Source organism: Oenanthe melanoleuca, chromosome 2, assembly GCF_029582105.1.
Source record: "Oenanthe melanoleuca isolate GR-GAL-2019-014 chromosome 2, OMel1.0, whole genome shotgun sequence".
NCBI lineage: Eukaryota > Metazoa > Chordata > Aves > Passeriformes > Muscicapidae > Oenanthe > Oenanthe melanoleuca.
This window is the reverse complement of record NC_079335.1, coordinates 52,274,328-52,299,280: the sequence shown is the minus strand read 5'-3', so window position 1 is coordinate 52,299,280 and position 24,953 is coordinate 52,274,328. Positions and strand designations below refer to the sequence as shown.

The following is a 24,953-nucleotide window of genomic DNA, read 5'->3' as shown; positions in this document are numbered from 1 at the left end:
ACATGTCACAATGGTGTGAAATTGTGTCACTCCAGTGAGTGCTCTGTCCACCTTGTATCCCTTGTTAAGTAAGTGGTAGGTATGAAAGCAATGACAGGGGGAAAATGGATGTAAGGAAAGTGGATGTAAGCACAAGAAAGATTACTTATAATATGTCCCTGTTGTAGAAAATTCTCTGCTTGTTCTAGTCATTCACTGAAGTTTGACTCCAGCTCATTTGTTGTTCCTGGGTGTGCACACACACACACACACACACGCTCATTCTGCAATGTGTTGTTCATCTGCCAATTCCACCTACACACCTGCAGACCCCATCACTAGATGAGAATCTCAGTTTTAGATAATCCCACATATTTTAAGAGATGTTTTGGTTTTCTTGTAATGATGGACATAACTAAAAAAGGTTTTCATGCTAAATAAAATGTTATGTCAGACTGTAAACTTAGTGAGCACTATGAATATCAGAAGCACCCCAAAACTCTCCAAACTGTAACAGCAGCAATGCCACGCTCATTTTCCTACAAGGAGGCCTAAAGCAAAAGAATTCACAATGAGTGAGCACAGATCAAGTTGCCAGATCTACCTTCAGCTTCTGATAAATCAGCCAAGAAAGGTATGATGCCAAAACTCTCTGCAAGGAGCCAAGCAAAAGGGGGTGGAATCAAATTGTATCTCGTAAGATAGTACCATGTACATTACCATAATAGAGAAATTACATGCCCTGTGTAAGAGGGGCTGGGCTACAACTTATACAGTCAGTAATGTATATAGAAGTTAGACAATAACTGATCATCAAATAAGACATGAATTCTTGTCATAACGTGGATGTTCTACTGGATGTACTCTGTTGTCATGAATTTACATACGATTTACAAATAGGTATGTTTTCAGCTTCACAAAATAGTCTTTGCCACGTGAAAGGTACAAGAATTTTGTTTATAATACCATTTCCCAAATATATTTTTAATATCTTTCCCATGTCTCAGACTGATTTTGTTGGAGGATGAGTTTCAATTTCCCATGATATAGATAGAGAATTTAAGTTATAAAAGAAATATGATTTGCTTTAAAAAAGCACTGTGAGAACAGGCATAATCGGGAGCTGATCCAAATTCTCCTGGTTTATTCTATGGCTTTCTGTCTACTGGATCACAAAGCAGCTATTCACTGCTTGTTATTCTACACTTCTTGATTTAATGTACTACCAAACCCCCCTTTTTCTCCAAAAACATTTCCAGAATTACTTTCTTAGCTAGCAGTCCTACTGCACTGGCTTATCTCAGTTGTGAGGTAAGTAATTGGTTTGCAAAGCACTTGTAAATGAAAGAATTTACAAATATCATTGGCAAAGATCCTCTTTTCAGGTTCCCATCAGAAATCCCACTAATTTCAGTAGAATAGAAATGATCAGACTCATTTTACACACACGCACACACATGCACACAGAGAGAGTGAGAAAACCTACAGAAAAAGTATTCAATAAACAGTGTGTTGCCCACCTACTACATCAAAAGAAGCCTTGAAAAACTCCAAAACCTTGAAAAGTGTTGCACGAAGAAAGGGATATTGTATGACAGGAATGCATAATAGGACTGATAACCAAGAACAGCATCATCATCTTATGTTTAACTGTAATGGTAAAATCAGTGCTACAATCTACAACCTTGTGGTTTATGTTCACTAATATCATAACTCCTATTCAGCTGCCCATCTTCCTACCTTTCAAAACCTTCCCAATAATTGGATATATCCACATGTGTTTAAAAGCTACTCCATTCTTCTTCTTCAGGTCTTCAGAATATTTCTTTCTTTCTATTTATAAAAAGAATATTAGAATTAAAATATTTCTATCTTTCAAAAAACTCCCTCATTTTTGGAAATAAGGACCATTTTCACTGCTTCCCTGGTATAGTACAGAGGCATCTGGTCAATGCTTAAACTTTAAAATATATTTACCTTCATTTTAAAAACCCTATCCTTCCAATAAAGTTCTTCTGTTTCTGCCCTTCAACTCTTCCGAAAGATAAAGCTGCAGAGCTCTGAGAACTTCCCTTACTACAACTCTCCTCCTTTTCTCTTTCTTGGGTTTGTTTAGTTGTTTTGGGTTTGATTTTTTTTGCCTCTGCTTTTGGACTTCTTTTCAATTAAAGCCTTTGCATTAATGCAGCATTGAAAAATCTGAAGGTTTTGCCATCAGAGAAGACAACTAAATTAAAGCAAATAAGGTTGGACAGGGGACACTAATCAAATTGCATATATTGTCATATAGTACAGTAGATGAGTGTTTTTCATGCCTAATAGGAATACCACTTTCAGGGACCCCAGACTAACCGCTGAATCAGATATCCATATTGTCCATAACAAGCAAAAGTGGAACCTGCTGCTGACCACAGGCCTGCTTTGCTTCATCTGCTGCTCTAAGCAAATGCATTTTTTCATGTCTGGAAAAATGTTTTCACAATTGATTACAGAAATGCTGCAAGTTAGACTGTTATATTATTCTCTTCTAGGTAACTCCTCCCAAAGAGGTCTTAGGAACTGTCCTCTCTGCTCTTTCTTGTTAAATGAATCCCAGTGACTTTTTTTATCCTCCCCACTGTTTTTGCATATCACCTGTAATATATTTTTAATATTGAAAATTTCCATTGCATGCAGTTGTTGAATGTCTTCCATTAAAGGCCCTCAAAACATTTTGTTATCACTAATCAGTTCAATCTCACCAACCCAGGCGTACACAAGCATTATTCCTATTCTGTAGACAAGAAAACTACAGAGAGGGCTGAGGGCAGAAATCATTCCTGCAATCAAACTCCAATCACTAGATCACAAACCACTTGCAAAAAGAGAAGCTGTTCTCTAATGCTCAGATCTGTAGGACTTCATTAACAGGAGTTCCTCCAATAACTTGCTGTGTCTTCTCTCAGACCCTTCCTTAGCCATCATTTATTGGCAGGTTACCTACAGATGCTAACATACCATACACCAAGAACAGAGGCCAATACAAAATAAGCTATTAAAAAGGCACTTTCCCAGTTATTTTAGCATCAGTTCAACAAGTTGTAAAAGTACAAAATGCATAAGCTACAAATTTTTACATTTTTTCCTTTAATATTCTGTTTACTCCTTGGGCCACCATCTTCAGCATTCTTCACTGACAGCTGAATTACTTTAAACAAAACAGTACTGGGAAAAAATATTCAGAACATGTGAAAGGAAAAAAGAGTTTCTACATCTCAAAATCTTAACTTCAAAGCTCTATTTTATCTTTATAGGTACAATCCTAACAGGTCATCTCCCAGGTGAGTGTTAGAAGTACTGAGATGTGCCCTGTCATGTTGAGAAAATAATACCTCAGTTCAGATGTTTAACATAATGAGATGCATGAAACCCTCCTGATTTTCTCTTTCAAATCTATGGAGTGGCAATCTACTATGTTCCAGGATAGTCTTCTGCAGCTGATTAGAAATGGTACAGATTATATACTGTGTAATACAGACTTTCACAAGTGAACCAGTTTTTCTTCTGATATAATATTAACATTTGCAGAAATATGAGTCAAATTACATTGGGAAATTAACCTCTACTTTTGTTTATTTTCTATTATTATCTACAGTAGTTTGACCTTCATTGCACAGAACGGAGACCACTTAAAGGATGTATCAGCAATACATATGGAAGAAAGCTCCTCTTGGTAGAAACTTTGCCTCACTTGTGCAGATTAACATTGTGTTCTTGCTCAGAATCATATTGACTACACCACACTCGAGCAGTAGGAATTCATGAATGGTCACAAGTTAAGCTAGGATATCGAATTTACTATAAATCAGTTCATCTTCAGTTGTTTTCTCTAAAATGTATACTATGCCCCTGCAGCACATGCAAAAGAAGTTGATCCTTAACCAAGAAAATAAATGTCTTGGAATTGGCTCATACTGACCTGACAATAACAATTTGCATGCAGGCAGTTAATGCAAAACAGCTGACTTGGAGTAATTTCCTTAGAATGAGGAGTTAGAGACCAAGCAGGTTATTCGTGTATGTAAACTCTCAATATACATGCACTTACATTATGTCAGACAGTCTGGCAACATTTTGATAAAATACAGCTACACCTGGAGCTTATGCCAATCTAAGTTACCTTGTTTCCAGAAAATTTCACTTCTTCAAGCTATGTCTTTCTGGCTAGGTGAAAATGTGTGAAATAATGTCCTTGTTCCTCAAACTTGAGACTTTTCATCATTGTGCAAACAAGGGCACATAAATACCTGCTTATGGGTTATTTGTAGCTATGCCATTCACAGTCTTTTAGCACATGACTATCCCAAACTTCAAACCTCCATGGCTCTAAGAAAAAGCCTGTGCCTGCTCTCAGGTTTTAGAACTAATTTCTTAAGGTTTATTTGTTTAATCATTATAGCTTTTACAGTGCTATTTATTTATTTCTCTGCTGTACTCACTTTGTTACTCTGAAAGCATGAAAGATGAGCAACAACAAAACTTGAATTACACTCTATGCAGTGAGGCCACGCAGAGACCTCAGAGCCTCCCCAGACAAACAGGCACAATGTTATCTCCAAGCCCTTTCTCCCTCCCAGTATCTGCCCTTCTGATGGGGGCAAGGCAGCAGAGCAAAGAAGATATTGTTCTGTTCATTCCTGGCACCGCAGCCCAACAGCAGCATGGAAATCTTGGCAGGGAACACCGGTGCCGGGGCCCCTTGAACACTTGCATGGGGCACGCAGCCAGAGGCTGCCCAGCTGCTGCTGGAAAGGGCTCCAAGTCACCCTCTCACCTACTGAGCCTCTCTGCTTCCACAAACCACCCACCCATATGGTGAAAACTGGAGCCATATCAAGGAGACTTCTCCCCATCTACAAGTCCTTCTATTAACTGGCTCTACTTGGTAGACATAAGCAAAGAAATGTGATAGGAAAACTTGGTAGTTAAATGCAATGATCCAGGCTAGATGCTGAATTCATTTAAAGAGGCCTCAGAATCACTTCTGCTACCAGAAATAAAACTAAAATCGCTTTGGAGTCAGTATAGCTGTGATTTCTCTGTTCCTAAAGAGATTTACATGAGCATAGGAATTTATTTGTCAGTGGGCAGTCTCAGCTTTGTACTAGACATATGATTTTATATGAAATCCAGATGTCATTTAGAACAGTGTCAAAAGTCAGACTAAAATTAGTATTCATTGAATGAGTTTTTAAAAGAAAAAATATGCTCTGCAGCTTAAAGAAAGAACTGTAAAAATATATCACTCATGTATTTCTCTTCACACTGTCAATGGGGTTTTTCTTGTACAAATATATAAATCTAAAGAATCAAGAATGAAAATACTTTCCATGTTTCTGTTCGGATATGGCTCATAACTTGGGATCAAATTATGAGTCGCAGTAGTTTCCCTGGAGTACAGAACTGTCCACCACTACTCTTTGATTTATATGCACAAAATCTATCTACATGAAAAGTCTTGAAAAGACCAAGATGAGTCCTCTACATTTATTTAACAAACAAATGAAATTACTTTCAACAGTCTTAGGTTTACTTAGGCAGTACCAGAACTTTCTGCCCACTAGTCTACTAGTCAGTGTAAGCAGGAAAAAAAGCCCAAAATACTGCTTATTTTGTTTTGAGACAACCACACCAAAGCTCTACCTACCACTCCACAGAGTTCACCTTCATGCCATGCTGTGCCTACCCAAATTGTAGCAGTCACCCACTTTCACTGAATAAAATGGTGCTTTATTTGTAAAGATGTAAATAAAGCTCTCTTTGTTCATGAAAGATCGCTATTCTTTTCAGCAAAAGGCATGATCTCATCATTCTGATATAATTGTCCCATTAATTGCATGAAAAGAAACTTTGCATTGCCACAGCTGAGACAGATCATTCTAGCAGGTGAATTTGAGATTCTAGAGGGATGTTTACAATTTACCTCATCAGCAGGAAGAAGAATATGTGTCATTTAGCTATTCCCTAAGGGCGAGAAAGAAAGCAAAATCAGCATGGGGCTAGGCTGACATCAAGATGCCATTCAAAGAGTATCCAGACCCAACAATGTCTCAGCCTCATAATAAGCCTTTTACGATCAGTTTGCCCTCAGTTGCATTGCAAAATTCCATTTCAGAAAGGGATTAAAGATATCTTTTAGTCAGGAACATTCCATTGCACCTTCAGGAACACCCATTTACATTAATGGCTAGTGTTGACATTTTCTGCTGCATGTTCTGCAAAGACATACTTCATGTCACTTCTTGATCAATTGCAGGTTTCTGGTTAAAAATGTTGAGATTTGTGCATCACAGCAAGGACAATTTCAACAAGAAAATATTATTCTAGTTTGGGGTTTTTGTTTTGTTTTTTAAGAAGGAAACATTATGGTCATACAATAAATACATTCCTCTGTTGTAATAGAGAGTACCATTCAATACAGATTTCGAGCTACAGATTTTTTTCAAATCACTCTTCCTTATAGAGTTCTAAACAAAGCAAATAAAAGGTGATCAGACACAATAGCTGTTTGAAAGAAAAATCCTTTTTTCAGATGCATCTCAGTAAGTAGTCTCAGCAAGCTAACACTCTTGAACTGACAGAGTACTTGAGTCATTTCTAAAACAAACATTGTGAGATTCAGCTACAATAGACACGGTGTTACCCTTCAGTGCTTTGAGAGTTTCAGTTTATTGAGACTGACAATTACAGAAGCTTGATGCTGAAATAGCAGTACTGATCTGGGGAGGTGGTGGAGTCACCATCCCTGGATGTGTTTAAAAAAAGATTAGATGTGGCACTTGGTGCCATGGTCTTGTTGAGGTGTTAGGGCATGGGTTGGTCTCAATGATCTTGAAGGTCTCTTCCCACCTAGTGATTCTGTGATCTGGATGCAAGAATGCTGCATTAAGAAACCATCATGGTCTCTAAGTCCCACTAGGAAGACCAAAGTCTTCCTAAGAATACACTGTTCTTGGTGATTAAAGCCAGAAATTCAGGAACGTGGAGTTACAAGATTAGACCTGTACCCTAAGCATTACAGAAGGCAAGACCAAATTAAACCATCTCTACTACAGGTTCTTCTACTTCTCCCAGTTGGATATAGTGAGCACATCTGACATCATGCCAGAACAGGTCAACAGACTTTTCACCTTTCCTCCAGCTCATTCTCTCATGGCCCTAGGATTGCAGTTCCACTTGCACTCACATCACTGCTACCTGGATTTCACTTAAAATATCCAGTTTGCCTTTTTGGTTTAAGTGTGTGTCTGACTCCGCAGGTATGGCTGTTTTATCTGCTTTTGACCTCTAGGATTTTGGGACTGAGGACAAATACATCTTCATCTTCAACAGGAAGATCCATTTGAGAGACCGTATATCAGTCTGACCTGCTAGAGATTAGGCCTATCATATTAACATAGAAAATGGATCTCATCCTATCCCCAGATAAACAAGTAAGGCAAATTCTTGGCAAGAGGAACCATAAATTGCCTCCTTTACATATCATTATTTATAAAATTTCATATCCTGAGATATATTAACTAGGCTGAGCACTGTGGAGTTCTTCCTCTGCAGAGAGGAAGTATGGCCTCCCACACTAATAAGTGCTCAATTCATACATCTCAATGAACAAATGCTATAGCAACTCCCACATTACCATGTTAACTCAAAAGCATCTTAGGACAACCTCCATGTTTGCATTTCAGCATATATGAACTGGATTCCTGAGAAAGTAGGTTTTCAATAACTGCAGTGCACTCCAGGGCATTGACAGATCCCCACTGTGTCTGCTGTTGGTCCTGCAGCAGCTGTACCCTGTTTTGTTGCAGTTATGGGATGAGAGCATCTGGAATTCAACCCAATTTCATCAAACCTGCAGCTGGGCTGGTCCTTAGTCAAGCTGACAAAGGCATCCTCATACTCAGCATCACTGTTCCAAGCTGGCCTGCTTTCCACTCCAGCACGTCTTTCTGACTCGAACAGGCTCTAAACACTGACACCCTGCTCTCAGTCACATGCCTGTAGAAGGGAGCAGATCAGCAGCATGCGTGGCTCCTGGCTGTGGAAGTGTCAGAAGCAGCTTTTGCAGGGTGAGGGGTGTCTACAAGACCCCCGCCCCTGCAGCAGATATGCTTGCTTCCACCCAACTTTTGGAATAACTAATTTATCTCAAGAAACTCCTCCAGCTCAGAAGAGGTTACAACCTCCAGCCGCCTGTCATCACCCTTCTGCTTGAGATTATCTGCTGGAGGGGCTCTTATTACAAATGTTCCACAATCTGTTGCCTTCAAAGCTAACTTCAAAGTTAGCTTAAAAAAAAAAAAAAAGAAAAAGAAAAAGAAAGAAAAAAAAAAAAGTATTTTCAACCTAACTCATTTTGACAGACAAGTTAGAAAATGACAACATGCACAACGAACAGATCTGAGATGATGATAATCACCAGCTGAAAAGATGGTGACAAGCAGCTGAGGGGCAGTTACCTCCTCTGAAAATATAGCAAGGTCCAAGCAGTAGCTTCTGTTCACAACTTCATTAAACTACAGTTTTGTCTTCTGAAACACAGCTTATTTTCTATACATTGCTAGAATTTAAAAAAAAAAATATTTCTCATCTGCATAGTTAAAGCTAACATCTTCTACTTAATCCACCAACAACATTCCTTCCGCACAGCCAAGTGTTAAACTCTTCCCAAAATCTTTATTTAATGACCTGTCAACTTCCTTACCTTCAATGAATCAACATTTTTCTGTTTGTCTCATTCTATAACCAACCACAAAAAAAATGTTTCATTTTTCATGTTACAAATGCAAGCTCCATATTAGTATACAAATTTCTCTTTCATTCTACATTCACATGTGCTTTTGCAATGACACAAAATAAATTCCATCTTTCTACAAAAGTGTGGATAAGGAACTCCATGCCATTAAAAAGCCCCCCACAAGAACCTCCTTACTGAAGCAGGGCAGGAGAATCTCACCTAGACCCTTCCTAAGAGGGTAACATCATGCTGCAGCAAAGCTCTTTTCATGTCTGGTGGTGCTAGTGATTATTCTTCTTGTGAGTAATCCTGAATTGCTATAGCAGTTCTGGGGAGCCTCAGCTTTCTGGGGGAGGGTCCTGTTTGTTTGGAGTTTGGAGGGATTTTTTTTTTTAACTCAAACATCTTTTTGTGTTTGCAGCAGTACTGAAAAGCACAATAGACTAGTTCCAAAAAATACCACACAGGGATGCCTGGAGCTTTGGCAGTAATTCCTCTGAGCACTCCAGGGGTGATCACAACAGAGAGGGATAGACAGAAGCAAGAAATAGGTAGCATATGCAAGAAGCTTTGAAATAACTTTCTAACATACAGCAACTGCCTAACATGGATTGACTGGCCCCAGAAAAAGCTATGCAATTGTGAAGGAGCAGCAAATGAGTTTTGAGGAATCAAAAAATTTGCCTGCATTAAATGGTTTATACAAGTAAATGGTGAGTAAGCACCAACTGTTCCTCTAGGTATGCAAGTGCTTTCAAAATTTCATTCTACCGTTTAATTTACTTGATTTCTAAAAATGCCAAACCCCTTCAATCAGTACTCAACTACACAATGGGTTGTTAATCTGTAAGCTAGCATTATTTCCAGTCTAAGTTTTAGGCTCACAGTTGTTTTTTCACAGTTAAAACCAGGTAAGAATCTTTATCTCATGATCTCAGGTTATGCTCACATCCTGTTCACACACATCTTGCTTTCTGTTTTGTCACAAGGACAACACAGCTCAGACACTTCTCACTACCACTTCTCTACTTTCATTTAATTATTTTAGTTTTCTAATTCATGTAATATTTATTCAAATTACAGCTATTGTCAACAACCAAGTCCATCAAAATTTTCTTCTTTTTGACTCCCTAGAGAAAAAGCTAAGAGACTGGTGAATACAGAGTTTTAAAATTTAAAAGTAAAACTATTAAAAGTTAATGCTGTTAGTCCTTTTTCCTCCATAGTTATTAATATCAAATATGCCACTTTTACAAGTCCATGAAGTGTGTAAGGTAAGCTTTCAAAAGGCATGATTTTGTGAGAGTTTCTTAGAGGTAACATCTGTTTAAACCATTAGAAAATGAACTTAAACAGTTAACTAAAGTTTGTTTTGTCAAGTCATCTCTAGATTTCATTAAATGAATCTTTCCTAACAATTTCTTTCCTAACACTCAGCAATACAATTTAGAAAGGAAAGCATATTTGTTCAAGAGAGGCTTGGAACAGAACACAAGGTCCAAATCTTCTTGGAATTTTGGAAAGTCTACTCCACACTGTTGTCTTTATTTACACTGGAAGAGAAAGAGAGAAAACGGTGAGAAGCTGTAGCAATATCAAAATGAGGACATTTTAATATTTTGTCTTTGTGCCCAGTGTTTCCTGTAGAGAAAATAAACCAAGAAACCACTCCAGTACCAAACAAACACTGCAATGAAAATGTAAAACCCACAATGCAATACTAAAATTTCCTAAAACCTACAGTACAGGCTGTCAGACGATCCACAGGGTGACATATCATGATTTACCTGAAAGGTGGGTTAAATTACAAGCCTTCATTGTTTTGGCATTGCCTTCCCTTCTGTGGAGGTCCTGGTCTCCAAACATTGATAGATAGCATCAACAGGAACAAACTGAAGCTCTGAGCTGATTTTCACACAATTGCTGAAAACCTGTAAGATAAAGGGGAAGAACCACTGAAGAACAGATTACTGAGACAGGAAAAAAAAAAATCTGCAATATAAGGACACAAGGTATTTCTTTCTGAATAGAGAAATTCCACTTGCCTAGCTATCACCCTTAACTATGAACCAACTTTCAAAGACTATTTCTCTCTAGTACTCATGAGTCATTTTCTAACATCACGTCTTTGGCAGCTTGAAGCATTTTGAAAGTGCAAAGCAAATAAAATTGCTTTTAATGCACTCATAAGAGGGTACTTCAGGTTTTTTAAAAGCCATTTTTTCTCTATCTTTTAGCTGCTAGGAGGTTTTAAATGGGACCCCTGTAGGTTTTTGTCTGTAAACCATATGAGAGCATAAAAGCTTGGAAGACTTGCAGAGATTCTGAAGCAGGTTCACACAGCTTCATTGAAACTGTGTGTGGTTTTGAAGCTCACCAGGGCTCTACTCACCAGGAACCATTTAAAATTGCCAACTTATGAAGTAGATTTAAAACTCATAAAGGATTATGATGAAAACCTAAGACTTATTTTGTAGGCTTCCAGCTTGAAAGAAAAAAAAACATTCTGTAAATAGGAAGGTTTTGGGGTATTGTTTCTTTGAAAACATATACAGGAGCATGCAAAAGGGATCAGAATAACCTCTGTAAACAGAGCCTGAATTAACCTGCACCAAAGTGATTTACCTGTATCAAAAGAATCAAACTGATCAATCCATTATACCAACACATGGTGGCTTAACTCTCCTAAAAGCATTTGCAGGATGGTTACAATCAAAATGCGTCAAATCTTTCCGTCTTAGGAGATGACTCTTCTCAACCCACTTTACTATCAATCAGAACAGCCAGCAAGAAAAGAGGGCTTGGAAAACCACCATAAATACCATGAGAAATGAGAAATTACTTTCATTTATATGAAGAATCAGTCAAAGAAGATTTCATGACTCATACTGCTCCCTATTTTGTATTGTAAGGTTTATTAGGACTTGGTGCTGCAAAAGAAAATGGAAAAATGTTGGTTTGAATGGCAAGGGAGAATGAAAATTTATCACAATAGGGTCTAATATAACATTTTCTTCTTTCTGTACATGTACAGTCATCTTTGAAGGCTCTGAAAGCTCTGTAGCAAAGATTGCCAGATTGGGTTTTTACTTCAGTCAACACAGAAACTCTAGCAAGATCCCAAGATGTTAATGGACAGAAATGAAACTGCTTTCCACGATTTCTGACAGCAAGCAGTACAGTGGAGGATGTTTGATACTATTTAAATTTGTTGTGGGACTGATTTTCCACAAGTGGTTGATTTTGGCTTTTATACTTATTACTTACAAATTTTATATTCATTAATAGTAAAGAATACTCAACAGTCCTGTTGATTTCGGATTAAACATTCAATATGACAGCAGCTGTGCAGTGCCAGGAAATCAATGTCGCTCTTCACTAGGGTCATAAAGAACCTGGGGTTGGTCATAGAAGCTTATTTTTCCACAATCACAACCAGCCATGGAATTAATTTCTAACTGGGGAAGCTCTATGTAACAATTCTTTTGCTAATATATAATACACCAAAAGCTGTTGACATTTTTTTCCTATTTGGCTTGGAATCCATTGGCCCACACCAAATGTATCTGTGATATATGAGCCCTTGCACAAGAGCAGGAGAAAGTAAAGATCAGCAGTTTCCAAAGTCCTTACACTAGCTGGGGTTTTTAAGAGCTTCCAGAGGTACAAAGGAAATTGTGCAAACCTTGAAGAGGATGCCAAAACATTTATCCCTGCCTATTTGGAGGGGGCAGAGGCCCTGACCTCAAATGTACGGACAGGAAGCAAAACACACTGACTGGGTGCTTAAAAGATTGTTGCCAAAAGAAGTTCCAGTACACAACTTGTATGTACACTTGAAGCAACCTTCAGTGCTTCAAAAGGTGGGGAAGGGAAGGGAAGGGAAGGGAAGGGAAGGGAAGGGAAGGGAAGGGAAGGGAAGGGAAGGGAAGGGAAGGGAAGGGAAGGGAAGGGAAGGGAAGGGAAGGGAAGGGAAGGGAAGGGAAGGGAAGGGAAGGGAAGGGAAGGGAAGGGAAGGGAAGGGAAGGGAAGGGAAGGGAAGGGAAGGGAAGGGAAGGGAAGGGAAGGGAAGGGAAGGGAAGGGAAGGGAAGGGAAGGGAAGGGAAGGGAAGGGAAGGGAAGGGAAGGGAAGGGAAGGGAAGGGAAGGGAAGGGAAGGGAAGGGAAGGGAAGGGAAGGGAAGGGAAGGGAAGGGAAGGGAAGGGAAGGGAAGGGAAGGGAAAACTTCTTCCTGGATCTTAAGGGTAAGTAGCAATTCTGAAGCATGGCATCAATACAGCAAAAGTATAATGTAAACAGATACTCAAGTAGTCTGATTAAAAAAAAAAAACAAAAAAAAAAACAAAGTGAGAGAGAGGAGGGGGAGAGATATTATTCAAGTACTACTCAAAGAGAGCTAAGTCTGGAAGAGCACAGCCCATGGCTGGCATCTTAGTATTTCTTTTCCACTAGACTGATTTGAAGAAAATCCCTGCAAAGAAGCTTTCGTAAGATGGCATTTTTGTGATTCAGTATAGCACCAATATTCCTTTTGAGTTTTATAACTGTTCCTAGAACATTCTTGGCAATGAATTTAAACTTTTTGAAAGAGGTCGCATTTCACTGTAAATGGTTATCTGGTATTCACAACACAAAATAAGCATTTGAATATTTATTGTGAGCACACTGCATTTTAGGGAGAACACACAAAGATTCTTACTACAATTATCTTGTTCCAGCTTTAATATATTAGCTGTCACCTCTTTAATGGATCTTGTGAGAAAGGAAAGTTTCTTTCTTTAACTCCCTTTTCCCCCTGAACGCAATTACCACCTCATTCAGAGCTCTTTGTGTCCACCTAATCTCTCTGATTATGTCTCTGACACCACCACAATACTACATGACTGACATACCTGACAGCTGTGACTAGTGACAGAACACTCACAATGCAAACCAGCTCTATGCAGGATGAGTATTACCTACCGCCAGCCTCCCAGAACAAACATGGAAGGAAGGTAAAAGGGGTGGGGGCATTTCACCACCAGCCTAACCCCTACCGATTTTGCCTCCTTTTAGAGCCAAACAGCATTGACAAGCAGAGCCTCTTTGTACATACCTACCTAATGAACCAATTGTTGGATGAATACAAAAGCACACCCATTAGTATTTTAATTTTTAATTTATAGAGTGGAAAATGCATATTTGGAGACCTGACTTACAAGCAGGACTTGATGGATCATTTTCTTTCGCTCCAACCCTTTTATGCTTCTCTGATGATAACTCCCAGCTGGTGCTCCACTGTCAGCTTTAGGCAGGTGGCTATAGAGGAGAATCTGTGAGGAAAGACATACCTGAAAATGTCCTTCCCAGACAACAAACTGCCCCTGGAATCAAGGACAAACTGTCTGAGAATTCAGCCTTTTGAGCCATAAAGACATGAATTTGTGTTACAAATAATTGTCAAGTACAATGGCAGTAATGAATACATTAATCAGGAAAAATATTAGAGTGCTTTATAAAGAGTCTTTTACTTTAAAATTCTATGGTTTTAAGTAGTATTTATACTTTACAAGCTTCAGCTTGTCAGCACTGACTACCTTTTTTCCCCCATGAAAAAAAAATTTTTTTGAGGATAGGGATAAAGCTGATTATTCAGAAGAAACAATTTAGTTGCATCTTTTTGAGCTTTTGAGCAGCTCTAAAAACTACACATTCCTAGAATCAGAGAGAAGGTACAAAAACTAAAAAAAAAAAAAAAAAAATTCATGTAGGGAAAGTCTAGAGCAAAAAAGTGCCACCCAAGCATCCAGTTTTCAAAGATGATCAGATAATATTAACAGCTATCAAAGTGCATTAGACTCATCTAATTTGCATCTAAAAACTGCTCATGTAAGACTGTTCTCCAACAATCATACAAAAAAAATAAAACATCCAGGATTGAGGGACTGTGCTTAGGAAAGCTTAGGTCAAACACTATGCTATTGAAAGCAGAATTTTAATTTTCTATCTTAACTTTCTTATGCTGCAAGTTAGGTGTTTATACTATAGTACAGATTTAGCATATTGCATTAAGTTTGAAAATATTTCAGGAGCAGTTTTAGCAAATTAATAAAATGTCTAAAGAAATTCCTCTTTTTAATCCATCATGTTTCAGCTTGCAACACTTCTTTATTCTGTCCTTGAAGTTACCACTCCATAGGAACCTGTAAGGCAGATTCCACATTACTTGATGTATCAGTCAATGAATGCAGTGCTCTAAAGGCAAAAAATTGTTACTGTTTTACGAACATTAAGAAAAATCTTTTCTACTGTTAATGCCAATTCAAATTTTCAAATGGGAAGCTAGAAACAATATTCTACTTAACTGGCAGATTTGGGGAGAAAATTGGTATGATCACTACCACTTAAAAAATTATTAATAGTCAGCTTTCTTAGTGAATATGAGGCATCATGGCAGGCAGGTAGATCCTTCATCCAAATATTTAATGTTTGTCACTCAGATAAAAAGATGCATATTCTTCATTTATGCTATACAATAAAAGCAGCAAGGCACGAACTTCTGTTATCTGGAGGCTTTTTTGAAACAAGGTAGAACAAGATAACTGTGACTAAAAGTCAGGATACTCAATTACAGTATCAGGAACAACGGATCTTATGCCACTTTCCCACTCTCTCGCTGGTTTCCAAGGACTTTTGTTCCCAGAATGCCTTTTCTCATTTCAAGAGATGCTGCAATACAGAAAGCCAACATGGTTCACATATTAAGATACATAACTACTAACCTCATGGTGAACTGTGTTACCCCCTAACTCCTCCACAAATCATAGGAGCAAGAATATACCAGAATCTTACCTATCAGGCATTCCTACAACAGAAATGCCTGGAGTATTTAGTACTCTATTTCAAAAGTACAGCAGTGCCCTCAGTAATTTACTTTATGCACCAAAAACCACAAAATTCTCTTTACCATTTTAAGCTTTTATATAATCAAAATAATCTTCCAGACAGCCAGGCCTTGATATGCACCTATACAAAGTTTTCTGAACGCTAATTAGTTTCAGATGCCAGGGCAACAATCTCCAAAACACACTGAAGCACGTGTATGGAATGTATTATAGCTCCATTTGTAGTCAATGATGTGAAAACTTTACAAAGCTCTTGAATAATTATGATTACTAATATCCCAATTAGGTTGAACAGGTACACAGACATCCTCAGTGCTAGACACTTAATGAATTTTTTTAAATAATTTATTTCTTAATTTCCTCTCTGACTGGTCTTAAAATCAACAAGTAAAATGACTGTAATTAAAAAGACATAGTTTCAGGTTTGTTTGGGATTTTTTAAGTTTGCTGCTTCAGGCATTTGAGTCAATCTTGCCAGTCTGAGACAAAAGATAGCATCCAACAAGACAAGAAAATTGAAAAAAGTTTCAAAGCTGTTGAAGATCAAAGTTGGAAAATAATTATACCTAAAGCAAATTCCGCTTACTTTTTTAAAAGTATTACAGCTTAAAATCTTAATCAAACCAAATTCTGGACAGAATTGTGGTATTTTTCTGTATCCCTAAAAGAAGTAGACAGAAATCAGGACTTCTTCACAGTAAGCACTGGACAAATCGAAGTAAGATGGTCTTGACTACAGAAGTTTATTATATAAATAAATCATGGGGAAAGGAAGCAATCTCATTTTGTGGAGTAGGGATGGAACCAGTCTGAAGTGACTGCAAAGAAAGTCATAGGAGTGAAACAAACACAGTGGGCTGCAAACCCAAGGTACCAAAATAATTCACATCACCTGCAAATCAGGATTCTCTTGGATAATGAGGATGGGTCATTTGCTCATACTTGTGTTTCACCTGTATATATTTACATATTTATGCACACAAGCATAGTTCACCAGAGTATCCACAGCAGCACATTCTGCATCCTTTTCCTCCCTTGCATCCAATCCAGGAGAAAACAGGAAAAATGCATAACCGTTGTTCCCAATTCTTCTCATCTCAAAAACTCAAGAAAAGCCCATAACAGAAGTGAGCACAGAGTCACAGACAGCAGCAGACCTACCGCAGGAACAGAACACAAAGATAATTCTGAATTTACACCAAGTACTTATTAATCCAAAGTCAAGGCTTCTCATCGTAATTCAAAGACAGCTTAGTCTTTTTCTCAGCTTTGGAAGAGCTTCCAATTGTGCTTCTAAAACTGAACAGACATAGACATTAGTGGGCAAAAACCTTTCTCAAATGAAGCAGCCAAGCCTGTTGAGGTAAGGCAGCAGAAAGAAGATTCTCTCTATTCCAATTCTGTATTCAGAAGTATAATGACATCACATCAGTCAAGGAAATATGGAATATCTGGGCAGAAAGAGGGCAAAAGGAACATAGTGACAGTACCTCATAGACAGGAACTTACATGCTGGGAGAATGAGGAGGTGGCAAGACTTCTCATCTCTAGTTTAATTTATTTTAACAAATCTTCTCTTCCTGGCTTCCAGACTGCTGAGAAACAGCAGCTTCAGTATACTTTTACTTAACACTGATGGCATATACCAAAGGCAATGCAGAGGGTACTTCAAGTTTTCCTCCCTGTTTTTTCACATTTCAGTCGTTTGAAAATTCTGCTAAACCAACAACCTCCTACTAAAATGAATTTCACTCACACTCCTACCAATGTGAAGGAGGGAATAATGTACATATGCTATGACAGAACAATACTGTCAAAAACCTGCACTTCTATCTTAAAGCAACTTTGGCCATACAGTTCCATGCTACAAAAACAGAAGACAGAGCCAAAGGCTACAAACAGCATGATATTTGAATAGTCATGATGGTAAAGCCCCAGGTGACTGAAAAAAGGGAAACATTACACACATTTTTTTTAAAGAAAGAGCCCAAGGACTACTGACCCATCAGCCTCACATCTGTGTCTGTGAAAATCATGGAACAGCTCCTCCTAGAAGCTGTGCTGAAACACATGGAGTACAAGGAGGTGACGAAACAGGCAGCAGCTTTCACTAAAGAGAAATGCTGTCTAACCAACCTGATGGCCTTCTACTATGGAGTGACTACAACAGTGAACAAGGGAAGGGTTGCAAATGTTCTCGACTCTTTAAAGCCTTTGACACAGTCCTGCACAACATCCTTCTCTCTAAAAGGGAGAGTGATGGATTTGGTGAGTGGGCTGTTAACTGGCTAAGAAATTGGTTGGATGGTCACATCCAAGGGGTAATGATTAATGGCTCAGAGTCCCAATGGGCACCAGTGACAATGGTGTGCCTCAAAATCCAGACTGGGACCAGTGTTATTTGGTGTCTTCATTAATGATATTGAAGAAGGGATCAAGTGCACCCTCAGCAGGTTTGCAGATGACCAAGCAGTGCAGCTGACACACCTGAAGGATGGGATATCAGCCAGAGGGACCTGGACAAGCTTGAGAAATGGGCACATGGGAGTCTCCTGAGGTTTAACAAGACCAGTTACAAGGGGCTGCATCTGGGCCAGAGCAGCCCCCAGTATCATTCACAGGAATGAACGGATCAAGAGCAGCCCTGCCAAGGACAGCTTGGGGTGCTGTGAGAGAGAGGCTGCACAGGAGCTGGCAATGTGCACCTGGAGCCCAGAATGCCAATTATATCCTGTGCACAGGTTGCCCAGAGCAGTGGAAGACATGCTATCCATGGAAACAAAATTTCAGGTCAGATTGGATTGGGCTCTGAACAACCTGGTCTAGTTACACTGTTCCTGGCCATGGCAGGGGTGGTGGACAGGATGACCTTTAAAGTTCCCTTCCAACCCAAGCTACTCTATGACTCTATGACATGGTAGCAATAAGTAAGGGGATAGTGGAACTGTTGTTCCATGACCCCTACAATATAAGAACTGGAGAGTACTCAACTAAATCAGAAATAATCCAGTTTCTCACAGAAAAGACAAATTTTGTTGCGAACAGTAAACTTCTAGAGCTTGCTACCATGTGGGCTGTGGAAACAGTGCCAAAAGGGTTAAAAAATGTGAACATGTGAATTCACAAACAGGCCAATAAATGCAAAAAAAAGGCATAGGTGGGATTCTACCTTCCATCCTTATTCATCTGCTGGAACATACTGAGGAAATGGAATTGAACTAGTAAGTAGACATTTCTCAAAGTAACATCTTGGTGTGACTTTCAGAGATAGAATACTGGGTAAGATGCATAATTCTGGAGGGCTGAAGGCACTATTGCTCATGTTAAAATTTACATTGTTTTCACATTGTTAGAGTTAAAAACAATGCTTATGCTTGCCACTGAACTGTGTAAAAAGGTAGGGGCTGATTGTCAGATCCCAACATTATCTCACAGAAATGTGATATCAGCAGGTCAGCTTCTGGACTGCAATCCCTCCCCCTGTTCCCTCACAGCCCCCCAAAAATTTAGCATTGCCTAAGAGGAGGCAGCTTGATCCCTTACGTGCAACAAAGAATCCTCTAAAACAGACAGAAATGAGGTAGAATCAACTGTTTAGACATAGATTTTATTTCTGAATTTACAATGCTTAAAATAAAATATATCAGTATCTAGCTATTTCTAATAAATGCAAAAATACAAAACTTTCATTTGCTTTAAAAGTGCAGAAACATAAATTATAAAATGATAACTTTAAAACATACAATGTTATTTCTCAATGTTTTTAGTATCAAAACAGATTTGTAAAACAAGCACCATAATTTATCTTACAGAAGACTTTTCTTCAAAGCAGCATCACAGGGCAAAACAAGTAGGACATTAGTATGGAAATGTAGTAGCAAATTTTTGCATATTTAAAATGGCATGAATTGTTATAAATTCTTATAAACAGTTAAAAAACTGTTCTGACTATTTGTTTGTAATAGCTTTACCATATAGCCGAATATTAATTGGGCCATATTTGGTTGTCAGCACAATGAAGACATCTTCAAATACTCCTTCTGCCTTTGGCTTGAACTGGACTGGCACAGTGATGTAATGATAGGATCTAAAAAGACAATTACGGGCATAATCATTGTTAATAAACAAGTAAATAAATAGACAAATCCTTGTCTAGTTTGGATTTTCACCAAAATGGTATACTGGATGTGCACTGGATCATCAAGTTTATTTTTATACATTTATTATCTATTTTTCTTCTATAGGACATGGATCTTCAAGGCCATTTTTTCCTTCTGATTATACAAAGTAATACAACACTTTATTGCTGCTGGCTTACCTCAATAAGTTTGGTCTGCCTCTTGGCAATATTGATAGTGCATAAACTTGATTTAGAGCAAAATTACTACACTTCTTCCTTCAAACACCACACAAGTACACTAAAATTTCCAACTTTTTTTTGAGATTCATGCATTTGAAGTTACTAATTTCTATTACTTCTAATTGCCTCCATATTACGAAACATTTTGCTGAATTATTATAAATCAATAATAATATGTCTGTCCTCAAACAGCATTTTAGAAATTTTACAGTTTTTTATATAATTCCTCTTCTATTTGGATTACATAAAACTTACCAAATGCAATGGGTGTTAATTGCCAAAAGCTTAGACTGAATTATTTTAAAGACTGAATTATTTTACAATATAAGCTGTACAAACAATAGCTGAAACTTCTGAGTGGCAATCTATTGGATTCTTCGGCATCCAATACAAATATCCAACACTGAAACAGGTAGCAGTTACAGGCACATACTGAAATAAGGAATTACCCACAGCATCACTTAGTAGAAAAGGAAAAGAAAGTTTTGTTTGCTTTCATTATACCTTCCATTTTCTTTCCTTGACAGTGTATAAGTATTATCCAAAGTCCTCTGGAATGTGTTTACTTCACCCCTACTTCTTCTGTGTTCCTACCTTTTCATACTCCTTTTCTCTACACCAATCCAACTATCATAATTAGTCTGTGCTTTTACACTTCTACTCTATCCCTTACCTATATTTGAAATCATAGTATCTGCCCTACGCACAACTGTAATTTTCTAGTATCATCCTTAGTGCTGAAGTAACCACACCAGCACTTTTTTTTTTTAAAACAATGTCCTGTTTAATGAAATAGGAGTACACAGGGTTAGAATAAAAACTGGGATGGTACTGTATTTTTTAAATCAAAATTAAATAATGAATTAAAATTAATACAAAAATAAAGTACTAATTGTATCGTAGTGAACTACAATCAACAGTGCACCAACAGAATACAACTGAATCAGGGTTTCATGTCTCATACTTCACTACCAAGTGTTGTGTAACAAATCTGGCAGCATCTGTCTTTTTAACCATCTATGATATACAGGCTAAAGATACTTACGCCGATCATTTTTTTTTAAAAATCAATTTTTTAAAGTGAAGGACATCAGTATGACTATTTAATCTGCAAAAGGCATTATGTTAGAAAGCATAAATTTTAGTAGGAATAGAGTGTGAAGCTGCATATAACTAGGCCACCTGAAAATTTACAGCAGTAAAAGTAAATTCAGTAGAAAGCCAGAAGAGATGCAGAAGTCTGTATCATCTCCAAAATAATATATGTATGCTCCCTGATATATTACATAACACTTACTCAAAAAGAACAATATGACCATACTTAAACTTATACTATATCGAAAACTTAACAGTAAGTCGGGTATTGCTCTTTCAAAAAGATGGCCACATCTGGCTGTCAAATATTAATTTCCAGAATATGTACCATATGACCTCAATGGTACTGAGGCAGAGCAGTTTCTTAGCAAATGACAGCTGTATTAAATTCCTCTTGATCTCTAAATTCTGGTGTCCATTTGGTGGGTGCTAAACCAAATCAAGCGAAGTCAAGCAAATATTCTGTGCTTGATGATCATAAACGGGAGGGCACTATGTTGACTTCAGAGAAACTATTTTTTTAAAATACAGGAAAAGCTGGTATTTACAACCAAAGTAAAAAACACCAAAGTTACTAGGGAAAAAAACATAGACTGACTTTTAAACCTGTTAAGTCTACTTTAGACAAATGTAGTAGGAGTTGATAATCTCTTGCAGAAAATGTACCAAATAGTTTTTACAGCATTCCTCAAAAATATTTTTGAAATATCAAAGCATCTTCCAGTGAAGTTACTTATTTTTTTGTCAGGGATGGCTAAATCAAGTCATCCTGTCCTATGCTGCTCAACAGCCTTAGACAGATCTAGCTAGTTGTCTTTATTTGGACAGATCTTATCCTGGTCACTACCCCCATTAAAAAACACCCTTCTGTGCCATCACATATGAAATATTTAATAATAAGATGGCATTTCAGTTGAAGCACTAAAACAAGCCTAAGAGGAGCTACAACACTTGGCACTGAAAAGTGGCTTTAAGAATACCTTGAATACCTCTGGCTAACACCACTACAGCCTTGTCTCTGTGATAAATGTGGAGCAGATTAGGATGCAGAGTATCTAACTTCTCTTACAATTTCCTCACAATTTCTGCTCTCTATACCCTTAGCTTTCCTGTGTTTAAAATAGGAACCTGTTTAAACACTGAGAATGTATGCTGTACCACTTCTAATGAAATGGTTGCATTTCTGCTTCCTGACAATCCCACTGTTGCAGATGAGCATGTGAGATGCTGTAGTTCTTGAAGAGATGACTAATACTACTGTCACATACTTGTTGTAATGAACTCCACAGATGACTGGGTTTATTTTCAGGGACTGCTATCACTAGATTAAAAATTTCTTTCATGCAGGTAAAATGCTGAAATAGTTGGTATGACCAGACAATTCCAGTGGCTGCTCAAATCTTGTGTTTGCAGAGAATCTGTGATGCAGCTCTGCAAGTTTGTCGAATTAGAAGCATGATGAAGGCAATTTGCTTGGTCTGTTGTGCAGAAAGTATAAATGGAAGGAATGACTTGATTGTGCACAGCATGCCAAATGGTTACATGAAGCATTAGGCTTAACATTAAAAGCAGTAGCACTGTTAGAAACAATTTGCAGGGGAGAAATTGGCAGATGCAGAAATAACTGTGTGGGCTCATTCTGCTTCGAAAGGAGATTAGAGAGTACAGTTAAAAAAAAAAAAAAAAAAAAAAAAAGAAACCCAACCAAAAAAACCTCACATCCCTCCAAACTGGTTGCTATAAACAAAAGCATCCAGAATATTTATATGTACATTTTAGCCCTGCACATATACAGAAGATATTTATCTTACTGAATTACTTGGTTAATTTTTTTGTTAGAAGAGGATGTTAGCATATGCATTACTCACCTTAGCAAGTATTTCAAGTGCTTGATGTAGAAAGGCTCTCTGGGATTTACAAATTTCAGCTGTAATTTAATACAAAATGCTTGAAAGTGCAGTATATTTAAGCCAATCATATTCAATTTATGACATGCATAAGATAAATCAGGTCACTTACAAATACAGCTTTACACAGACCCAGGGTTTAAAAATAAAGAATGTCCACATTTGTCAACAGTAAGGGAAAAACGTTATTTCAGTATTTTAATGAAGTTAAACATTAAAATCAGTAAATCAGAATAATAACAAACATATGCAAACTGTGACCTACCATACTTTCCTATTAATACATTACAAATACACTCAGTTATTCAGTCAGACAAAACAGAAAAATTGCACATCAAAATCCTTCAAATATTGACTTTTGGAACTAGCAAACTAAGACATGTATTACTGCAATCGTTGTCAAGAGTAAAAGAGAATAAAACTGCAGCTGAGCAACTGAAAGGGCTTACAAGTATCTATTTAAGATGAAGTCTGTCAAACTTACCATGTGTGCCATACGGGAGTTATTCCGCAAGTGGACCTTTAATGTGGATGTTTCCCCAGCTCTGGTTAGAGGGAAAACGTAGACGTCTTCTGGTGCATATACTCCTTTAATGGCCTCTTTTTGTCTAATTTGAAAAAGGGATTTAAGATATTAGCATTTATGATCTGTGTATATCGAATGCATACTTGAAGTAAAAGGTATATTTTCTGAGAATAAATTGGGAAAAATGGAAAGATTCAGAAAACATCGACTCTCTCACCTCAGTTTTATAGGCAAGATATTTTAGCCAGAAAGAAAAACAAAAGCATTGCTGTGGCATGAATATACAGGAATTTACTTATACGCACTTTCACAGTCTGAATTTTTCCCCCATATGCTTTACCAGATACCTAGTCTTATCCAAGACTGCAGGTTTAACCAAACATTTTACTCTCCTTGCCATACTGACATCATCCCATAGTAAAAGAACTGACAATTAGCTTAGAGACTCAACAGCAAGGTTAAGACATGCAGTACTGTGGTCTTCTCACAATTGACTTTATAGTCAATTGGGGTGTTCAAAAGGCAAATATACAAAAAGTATACAAAATTCTAATGCCAATACCAGTTCATTTACCAGAGCATATCATAGTTAGACAACTCAGAAACTCAAATGAAAAGAAAAAGTATGGAAGATCAAACAATACAAAGCCACCAAGAGGTTTTGGCAAGTCTGTTTTATACAGCTGCTTACTCTAACACAGAATCATAGGCTCATTCAGGTCAGAAGATACTCAGATAGTCTCTAGTTCAACCTCTTGCTCCAGTCAGGGTCAGATGTGAGGTCAGAGCAAGCTGTCCAGTTAAATCCCAAAAACCTTTGGGCACAGAGACTGCACAGACTCTCTGTGAAGCCTGTTCCACCACAGACAGTAAAAATGGTTTTGATTGTGGGACTGGGTTTTACTCCCACACCCTTTTACCCAGCCACAGACACACTCTTGTCAGGTTTTGTCCCTACATACCTTACTCTCTTTGGTTGTCCTTCAGTGCAAGCTTTCCTTTCTGGTGAAACTGGAAGCTCAGTTTTTGTAAGGGCACTTGGAAAAGATCTCACAACTGGTGTTTCTTTTTCTTCTTTAGTACTCTATTGGCAAAACCAGAGAAGACCATAAACTTCAAGTTCAAAAGTACTTAAGCATTCAGGAATGGTAAGTCATTCCCCTTAACCAATCCAAGATGTTTTATTTAAAGAATAATCCTTCAGGAGCATCAGAGTCTGGATCATTGAGATGGAAGCAATTATTTAGGAAGACTACGTCAACAGGCTTCTGTGCTTTAGGAATACTTATTTATTACAAGACAGCTCACAACAAACTAGCAGCGCAGGTGGAATCTCAAAAAAGCTGCAAGCAACAAAGATTTTACTAAAAGCCAAAATATCCCTCACTTCTTCTGCTGATATTATGCCCATATGCCTCAAGAACAAC

The 24,953-nt window shown here is 37.8% G+C and overlaps 1 protein-coding gene across 2 annotated transcripts in view; it reads right to left on the bottom strand.

The window, feature by feature from the left end:
- Positions 1 to 19,270: 19,270 nt before the first annotated feature.
- CEP192 (centrosomal protein 192) overlaps positions 19,271 to 24,953 on the bottom strand; it is a 54,842-nt gene continuing 49,159 nt past the window's right edge. The window contains exons 41-44 of one of the 2 annotated variants that reach the window (XM_056483627.1): positions 24,489 to 24,610; positions 23,485 to 23,608; positions 22,962 to 23,020; positions 19,271 to 19,725 (exon numbers count right to left, since the gene is read on the bottom strand). In XM_056483627.1, the coding sequence (XP_056339602.1) occupies positions 19,587 to 19,725; positions 22,962 to 23,020; positions 23,485 to 23,608; positions 24,489 to 24,610 (444 nt within the window). In that variant the 3' untranslated portion in view covers positions 19,271 to 19,586. The remainder of the gene's footprint in view (positions 19,726 to 22,961; positions 23,021 to 23,484; positions 23,609 to 24,488; positions 24,611 to 24,953) is intronic. The other variant, XM_056483628.1, reaches the window with a different exon arrangement.